This window comes from Echiichthys vipera (assembly GCF_963691815.1).
Source record: "Echiichthys vipera genome assembly, chromosome: 9".
Lineage (NCBI taxonomy): Eukaryota > Metazoa > Chordata > Actinopteri > Perciformes > Trachinidae > Echiichthys > Echiichthys vipera.
In genome coordinates this window covers 2,065,764-2,075,416 of record NC_139834.1, presented here as the reverse complement: position 1 = coordinate 2,075,416, position 9,653 = coordinate 2,065,764, and the positions used below count along the sequence as shown (strand labels likewise).

Genomic DNA, 9,653 nt, shown 5'->3' with positions numbered 1-9,653 from the left:
TGGAGGGGGGGTAACACTGTGTCCATAGAGAGGGAATATCATACAAATGGAAACACTGGAAAAGGAGGCGAGGTCAGAAAGAAAGACGAGTGCCGATCCACAAGAGAGAGGAGAAAGGAAACTGATGAGTTAATCGAAACTACAAATGGAAGAAATACGGCGTTCAAGGGTAAAAAGACGCACAGGGTTGATTCATGGAGGAAGAGATGATGGATTAATGGTGAAAGAGGGACCTATGGCTCTAGCTGGAGATCGACAAGATGGCTGACGTGTCTTTAGCCTTGTCGAAGAAGATGGACGTCTCGTTGGCCGCCTTCAGTTTGACCTGGGCGGAGCTTGGCGAGCCCTGAGTCGCGGTCGGCTGACACTCCTGACAGCAGCAGCAGCAGCAGTCCATGAAAGCCTGACCGAGAGCCTGAAACACAACGACACAACCACAGGTCAGTGCCGTTTTTAGTTTAGACGACTAAAGGTGACGATTAAGTTTAGACGACCAAAGGTGACGGTTAAGTTAAGACGACTAAAGGTGATGGTTAAGTTAAGACGACTAAAGGTGACGGTTAAGTTTAGACGACTAAAGGTGACGGTTAAGTTAAGACGACTAAAGGTGACGGTTAAGTTTAGACGACTAAAGGTGACGGTTAAGTTTAGATGACTAAAGGTGACGGTTAAGTTTAGACGACAAAAGGTGACGGTTAAGTTAAGACGACTAAAGGTGACGGTTAAGTTTAGACGACTAAAGGTGACGGTTAAGTTTAGACGACTAAAGGAGACGGTTAAGTTAAGACGACTAAAGGTGACAGTTCAGTTTAGACGACTAAAGGCGACGGTTAAGTTAAGTCGACAAAAAGCCGACGGTTAAGTTTAGATGACTAAAGGTGATGGTTAAGTTTAGACGACGAAAGGTGATGGTTAAGTTTAGACGACAAAAGGTGACTGTTAAGTTTAGACGACTAAAGGAGACGGTTAAGTTTAGACGACTAAAGGTGACGGTTAGGTTTAGACGACAAAGGTGATGGTTAAGTTAAGACGACTAAAGGTGACGGTTAAGTTTAGACGACTAAAGGAGACGGTTAAGTTTAGACGACTAAAGGTGACGGTTAAGTTTAGACGACAAAAGGCGATGGTTAAGTTTAGACGACTAAAGGTGACGATTAAGTTTAGATGACAAAAGGCGACGGTTAAGTTAAGACAACTAAAGGTGACGGTTAATTTTAAACGACTAAAGGGGAAGGTTTCAAAGTCCTGCTCATTAACGTTAATGATTCGCGACGTGTTCTGACTCATCATGACCTACCTTACAAAGACACAGCAGCAGCACCGGTGTCACCGATGACTTGAAGAACAACAGGAAGTGATGCAACAGTGCCAGCATGGCGGCCGTGTCCTCGGAGACGGTGATGTGCGTGTAGGCCAGCGTGATGTTGCAGACGTGTTCGGGCAGAGCGCAGATGCCGTAAACCACGGCCAAAGCCAACAGCGTGCAGTTCAGCTGCCGCTCCACCGCCTGGTGCTGCTGCCGCTTTTGATTGGTGGAGCGGTCGTCTTGGTTGCGTTGCTTTTGTGCAGCGTTGGAGTCGCTGTTGACGTTGCGGGTGGCCATTTGGCAGAGGACGGTGAAGAGGATGGGGAGGCAGAAGTAGCAGCCAAAACACCACCACATACGACCCTGAAACAGATTACAGAGTCCCCCGATTACATCACCGTAGTGTCGTACTTTGGTTGATCGTAATAGTCTGTGGTGCAGTTTGTGGAAGATATGGCACTATCTGGTGGAAGATATGGCACTATTTGGTGGAAGATATGGCAATATCTGGTGGAAGATATGGCAATATCTGGTGGAAGATATGGCAATATCTGGTGGAAGATATGGCACTATCTGGTGGAAGATATGGTACTGTTTGGTGGAAGATACGGTACTATCTAGTAGAAGATACCGCACTATCTGGGGGAAGATACGGCACTATCTGGTGGAAGATATGGTACTATCTGGTGGAAGATATGGCACTATCTGGTGGAAGATATGGCACTATCTGGTGGAAGATATGGCACTATCTGGTGGAAGATACGGCACTATCTGGTGGAAGATATGGTACTATCTTGTGGAAGATATGGCACTATCTGGTGGAAGATATGGCACTATCTGGTAGATATGGTACTATCTGGTGGAAGATATGGCACTATCTGGTGGAAGATATGGCACTATCTGGTGGAAGATATGGCACTATCTGGTGGAAGATACGGCACTATCTGGTGGAAGATATGGCACTATCTGGTGGAAGATATGGCACTATCTGGTGGAAGATATGGCACTATCTGGTGGAAGATATGGCACTATCTTGTGGAAGATATGGCACTATCTTGTGGAAGATATGGCACTATCTGGTGGAAGATATGGCACTATCTTGTGGAAGATAGGGCACTATCTGGTGGAAGATATGGCACTATCTTGTGGAAGATATGGCACTATCTTGTGGAAGATATGGCACTATCTGGTGGAAGATATGGCACTATCTTGTGGAAGATAGGGCACTATCTGGTGGAAGATATGGCACTATCTTGTGGAAGATATGGCACTATCTGGTGGAAGATAGGGCACTATCTGGTGGAAGATATGGCACTATCTGGTGGAAGATATGGCACTATCTGGTGGAAGATATGGCACTATCTGGTGGAAGATATGGCACTATCTGGTGGAAGATATGGCACTATCTGGTGGAAGATATGGCACTATCTGATGTCAGATATGGCACTATCTGGTGGAAGATATGGCACTATCTGGTGGAAGATATGGCACTATCTGGTGGAAGATACGGCACTATCTGGTGGAAGATACGGCACTATCTGGTGGAAGATATGGCACTATCTGGTGGAAGATATGGCACTATCTGGTGGAAGATATGGCACTATCTTGTGGAAGATATGGCACTATCTTGTGGAAGATATGGCACTATCTTGTGGAAGATAGGGCACTATCTGGTGGAAGATATGGCACTATCTTGTGGAAGATATGGCACTATCTGGTGGAAGATAGGGCACTATCTGGTGGAAGATATGGCACTATCTGGTGGAAGATATGGCACTATCTGGTGGAAGATATGGTACTATCTGGTGGAAGATATGGCACTATCTGGTGGAAGATATGGCACTATCTGGTGGAAGATATGGCACTATCTGGTGGAAGATATGGCACTATCTGGTGGAAGATATGGCACTATCTGGTGGAAGATATGGCACTATCTGGTGGAAGATATGGTACTATCTGGTGGAAGATATGGCACTATCTGGTGGAAGATATGGCACTATCTGGTGGAAGATATGGCACTATCTGGTGGAAGATATGGCACTTTCTGGTGGAAGATATGGCACTATCCCGACAAGTTCATCCAGATCATCTAAACCACCCTATTAAGAGGTAAAACTGAGGTGTGCGCACCTGGAGTCACATCGAAGTTGGAGCAGGAAGTGGGTCTGTAAACTGTGACGGTTTACTGACTAACCAGAATTCTGTTTTTTTGTGGACTCACCTAACCTCAACCGTCTAACCATTCAAGGTAACCGCCTAACTTAACCATCTAACCTTAACCATTCAAGGTCACTGTCTAACTTCAACCATCCAAGGTCACTGCCTAACCTTAACCATCTAACTTTAACCATTCAAGGTCACTGTCTAACTTCAACCATCCAAGGTCACTGCCTAACCTTAACCATCTAACTTTAACTATTCAAGGTCACTGTCTAACCTTAACCATCTAACTTTAACCATTCAAGGTCACTGTCTTACCTTAACCATCTAACCTTAACCATTCAAGGTCACTGCCTAACCTCAACCATTTAACTTTAACCATTCAAGGTCACTGCCTAACTTCAACCATCCAAGGTCACTGCCTAACCTTAACCATCTTACTTTAACCATTCAAGGTAATTACCTAACCTTAACCATCTAACTTTAACCATTCAAGGTCACTGCCTAACCTTAACCATCCAACCTTAACCATTCAAGGCCACTGCCTAACCTTAACCATATAACTTTAACCATTCAAGGTCACTGTCTAACCTCAACCACCTCTTTAACCATTCAAGGTCACTGTCTAACCTTAACCATCTAACCTTAACCATTCAAGGTCACTGTTATATTCTCACCTGGTGATACTTGAGCAGCAGGGAGTGGAGGGAGTCAGGCAGATAGAGGGACAGAGGGGAGGAAGGGGTGATGGTGCAGGAGTCGACCAGCCGGCCGGTGGACGGTGACACTGCCTGGCTCAGCTGCCACAGAAAGATCTCGGGGCTGGACAGCAGCAGAGCGCCGAGCCACACCAGCAGCAGCTTCAGCAGCACCGTGTGGCAGCGCTCCACCCGCCGGGCCTTGGGCTGGGACGAGGAGGTGGCAGCGTGGAAACGGTCGATGCCCAGAGCGCACAGGGTGAAGGAGGTTACGCCCAGAGACACGGCCTGCAGACACGGGAAGGAGCAGACCAACAGTGAGTAGATCTACGTTGTTCTTGTGTCTTTGTCTTTGCTTCTTTCTACACTTAAAGAAAGAGTTCATGTTGGAAAGCCGTGCTGTAAGAAGTTGGGTCCATTTCCGTCTGTGATGTTTATGTTTATGATGTTTATTTTTCACAGTTTAAAGACCAAAAGAATCCGTTGATGGAGAAAATGATCTGCAGATTTATCGATAATGGAAATAAACACTTAGTTATTATCATGTCGACCTCCACCGTGACTGAAAAGACTGTTCTACATGTTCATATCCATTTAACTTTTCACAGAACAAGCAGTTAATACAAGTGTTAAACTATTTAACAGCTTGATTTCTGATTAAAGTTCACCACATTAAAAAGGTTTCCCATCTCTCAACTTATATTCTCACTCCTCTTTATCATTTCACTGCAGACATATCAGATAAAACTGTATTTATTCTGGTCAGACGTCACCTTCTTCCTTTATAAAAAGCACTTTATGTGCGAGAAAAGCGCACCGTCTCATCAGGCCCCAGGTGTTTAACACCGTCACATCAGGTGTCTAACACCGTCACATCAGGTGTTTAACACCGTCACATCAGGCCCCAGGTGTTTAACACCGTCACATCAGGCCCCAGGTGTTTAACACCGTCTCATCAGGCCCCAGGTGTTTAACACCGTCTCATCAGGCCCCAGGTGTTTAACACCGTCACATCAGGCCCCAGGTGTTTAACACCGTCTCATCAGGCCCCAGGTGTTTAACACCGTCTCATCAGGCCCCAGGTGTTTAACACCGTCACATCAGGTGTTTAACACCGTCACATCAGGCCCCAGGTGTTTAACACCGTCTCATCAGGCCCCAGGTGTTTAACACCGTCACATCAGGCCCCAGGTGTTTAACACCGTCACATCAGGTGTTTAACACCGTCACATCAGGCCCCAGGTGTTTAACACCGTCACATCAGGTGTTTAACACCGTCTCATCAGGCCCCAGGTGTTTAACACCGTCTCATCAGGCCCCAGGTGTTTAACACCGTCACATCAGGTGTTTAACACCGTCACATCAGGCCCCAGGTGTTTAACACCGTCACATCAGGCCCCAGGTGTTTAACACCGTCACATCAGGTGTTTAACACCGTCACATCAGGTGTTTAACACCGTCACATCAGGCCCCAGGTGTTTAACACCGTCACATCAGACCCCAGGTGTCTAACACCGACACATCAGGCCCCAGGTGTTTAACACCGTCACATCAGGCCCCAGGTGTTTAACACCGTCACATCAGGTGTCTTACACCGTCACATCAGGCCCCAGGTGTTTAACACCGTCACATCAGGCCCCAGGTGTCTAACACCGTCACATCAGGCCCCAGGTGTTTAACACCGTCACATCAGGCCCCAGGTGTCTAACACCGACACATCAGGCCCCAGGTGTTTAACACCGTCACATCAGGTGTCTTACACCGTCACATCAGGCCCCAGGTGTTTAACACCGTCACATCAGGCCCCAGGTGTTTAACACCGTCACCGGTCAAGCCTAGTGTGTTTGACCGGTGTGAGTGCAACCGCTCCGCACATAACTGCGGCCAGCTTGCCGTCCACGGCCCGTTTGGGAGAGGTGGGCTTTAGTAAAGCACGTTTGCACGTGTACGAGCACGAGCGTGCGCACGTGTACGAGCACGAGGCCTACGGCGGTTCTGAGGTAATTTCCTGTGCGCCTGTTGGGACGTAGAAAAAAGAAGGAGGGACCATGCGCGGACATTTCAAACAATGGCGGTGAAAGGTTCACGTTGGTGTGATGCGGAGGTGGAGTGTTTACTGCAGATTTGGTCGATGAAAAGATTCAAAAACAGTCGACAAGACGCACAAAAACTCCGAGGTCTACGGAAAGATCTGGAAACAAAGCCACGCATCGCCATGACGTCATCAATGCGTGTGACGTGTTACGGCGTGATGACGTATAGGCAGCAGGAAGCATTCTCCGAGGCCCAGGTAGTGTGAGTACAAACGGGCCTGGAGGGGGGGACAAGGACCCTAAAGCACGGGGCACGGCACGGAGGGACAATGTGTAAGTGCGTGATTAGAGATATTTTGTTTTTTTTAACCACTAATGCTGCTGAAAATAACAGCTAACCTCTGCCGCAGCATGAGAAGAGTCCCTACACATAAAATGAAATTAGTGGTTAAAAAAGACCTTTGAATGCCTTCACCGTACTGCCCCGAGCTAATCACTGTTAGCCACTCTCCTGGATTTCTCTGTTAACAGTTCATACACAAAAAAAAAACTGTCTTGATGACTTATTTGATGTTTGTAAGTGCTGAAAAAGACCCTGGGATGATTTTACGCTGATGAATTACGCTTTAACATGAAGACATTTCCTCAGCCACAGTGGAAAAATCCCACTTCTACCTCAGTGGAAGCCCAGTCTTCATCTTTAAGAGCACTTAGTAAAGATATTTGGTTTCTATCTTCTCCAGAGTTCGATGTACAGAGAGTACAGGCCCGTGTGTTTAGCCTAGCTTAGCAGGGAAACAGTTAGCTGTTAGCTCAATCTGTGAGACTTTGCAAAAACAGACGAATCACCGCTGTTCGGTTCAACATGGCCGGCAGAGACGCCGGGTAACAAATCATACAAACACGGTTTCACCCCAAATTTGTTCCTGTCAAACCATGAAAGCAGCAGCAGGACGTTCCAGCAGACACAGCAACAGGTCACCATAGCAACGGCTTCAGTCTGCTGTGGTTTGTTATTTAAATTGAAATCTCTACCATTTCACACGCTAATCGTCCTACGGAGCAGTCGCTGGATGGTTTATTTATGTTCTTTACTGATCTAAAGCTCCAGAGAAGTCAAATGTTGTAGATTTAAAACCAAACTCAGCAGCATCAGTGGTTTTGGCACTTTGAAGGACAAGACTGCGCCCTCATACACATTCATTCATCTTCAGCCTCTTGTCCCTGTCGGGGTCGTGGGGGGCTGGAGCCGATCCCAGCTGACATCGGGCGTGAGGCGGGGTCCACCCTGGACAGGACGCCAGTCTATCACAGGACACATAGAGACGAACAGAGACAGACAACCATTCACACCTACGGGTGATTTAGAGTCATCAATGAACCCAACACCTGCACGTCTTTGGACTGTGGGAGGAAACCGGAGAACCCGGAGAAAACCCACGCAGACACGGGGACAACATGCAAACTCCACACAGAAGGGCCCCAGCCGGGATTCAAACCAGGAACCCTCTCGCTGTGAGGCGACAGTGCTAACCACTACACCACCGTGTCACAGGTGTTAAATTGGGAGCACATTTCTGTTGTGTGTGAAAGAACGACACGCACAGACGTTTAACTTCAGAACATACACTGACTTCTTACTTCAGCCTCATGTCTCGATCAACACTTCCTTGCTTTTGTTTTCACGTGCTCGACGCGTCACTTAGCTTAGCTTCCCATAATAATCACAGTCTCTCAAAGGTCCCTTAACCCCTATTTAGCAACATACAGCAAACCCCACGCATCATGGTGTGGCCATGTTATTAGAACAGAACAATTTCAGCAGCGATACTTCGACCCATCTTGGCAACAATTTAATTGATATGTTGAGACCACGGAAGTGTGTTACTAAGGGCGCACTCCCACTGTTCCTCTGTACCGTGCCCCAGCACGTTTCACGGCTAAAGTCTGGTTCCTTTGACCAGTGTGAGTGCAACCGTACCGCGTCTAGGAGCGGCACGCTTGCAGTCCACGTTTGCACATGTACCAGAGAAAACCCACGCAGACACGGGGACAACATGCAAACTCCACACAGAAGGGCCCCAGACGGGACTCAAACCAGGAACCCTCTTACTGTGAGTGGACAGTGCTAACCACCACACCACCGTGTAATCCCCGTCCATAGTTACACACCTGAAAACACATATCACTGACCGTTCACTTGCACTGGTCATGCATGTGTCTGTAACACTGCCGGACACAGGAACTGTTGCAAATCGCTGCAATAATATCTCGCCTCCTGCACATGTACGCTAGCCTCGTGAGACCACACTGATCTTGTGGGCGCCATTGTATTTTACTCGCAGATCAGTCTGGTGAGTTTGCCAAGTGACCGAACCAATCAGCGTTGGTTACTTTGGTGGATTGAAGTGAAACAGAAGCGACTGTTGAGCGTGAACAACATGGAGGCTTCCACGGATGAGATGAGCAGCTATGGAGCAAGCCGCTCACTAACTCTGTTTTCTCTTGGATCACGAAATTCACGTTAAAATAGACGGTTAAGGTTAGGCGTTGATCTTGAATGGTTAAGGTAAGAGGGTTATGGTTAGGTGTCGACCTTGATTGGTTAAAGTTAGAACAGGTCAAAGGGAAGCAAGTCTCCTCTAGCGCTTCTAGAAGTTCCCATCTAGACACGACCATTTTATCTCTTCCCCTTCCTACATCCACATAAGCCCCACCCACCTCCATATAAGGCACCATGCGGCAGGTGATGTCACCCAGGATCCTCCTATGGGAGAGCTGGTTGAGGACCACCACAGGAAGGCAGAGCACCAGGACCAGGAAGTCCCAGAATGCCATGCTGGCCAGTAGGTAGTTCCAGGCGGACCTCATGTAGTAGTTGTTCCAGACGATACACATCACCGCCATGTTTCCCACCACGCCCACCGCCAGCACCAGGCCAGCCAGGAATAGCACCGCGTAGGCCGCATACGAGCTCTCTGCCAGCGGGTAGAAGGGGTTGAAGAGTCCCGGGGCATCGTGGTTGGAGCTGGAGGCGTTTCCATGGAGATTATCATCACGATCGTCTCCCGCTCCTACTTTTGTCCCGTTGTCGAACTCGGTGGCCTGCGGCGTCGTCACCGAGTCGTTCTCAAAGGACTGGCTGAAGGTGGACTGTTGCTCCTCCTCTTCGGCGCCGCGGGCCAGGCGGCGGGGCTGGTCCGCGTCCAGATCCAGCATTTCAGCGACAGAGAGGCTCCGGTTGGGGGCACGGGCGTCGTCCCCAGTCCTGAGCTGCTTGGTGGCCCAAAGAGGTTCCAGTTTGACGAGGGAGGAGGGTTTGTTAAGGACGTCGCTCTGACTGTCGTGTTGCCCGACGCTCTTTGCGTCTGTAATCAGCAGCGGCAGGTACAGACACAACCACAGACCGACAGACGGGGCCATCGTGCAGATTCAAAATGAAGGACTCCTCTTGAA

At 48.3% G+C, this 9,653-nt stretch overlaps 1 protein-coding gene across 1 annotated transcript in view; it reads right to left on the bottom strand.

The window, feature by feature from the left end:
- Nucleotides 1-241: 241 nt before the first annotated feature.
- gpr37l1b (G protein-coupled receptor 37 like 1b) overlaps nt 242-9,653 on the bottom strand; it is a gene marked incomplete at its 3' end in the record, with an annotated part of 9,581 nt that continues 169 nt past the window's right edge. Inside the window, exons 1-4 of the mRNA XM_083920004.1 lie at nt 8,919-9,653; nt 4,144-4,452; nt 1,298-1,669; nt 242-415 (exon numbers count right to left, since the gene is read on the bottom strand). The exon at nt 8,919-9,653 is cut by the window's right edge and continues 169 nt beyond it. Of these exons, the coding sequence (XP_083776130.1) occupies nt 242-415; nt 1,298-1,669; nt 4,144-4,452; nt 8,919-9,620 (1,557 nt within the window). The 5' untranslated portion in view covers nt 9,621-9,653. The remainder of the gene's footprint in view (nt 416-1,297; nt 1,670-4,143; nt 4,453-8,918) is intronic.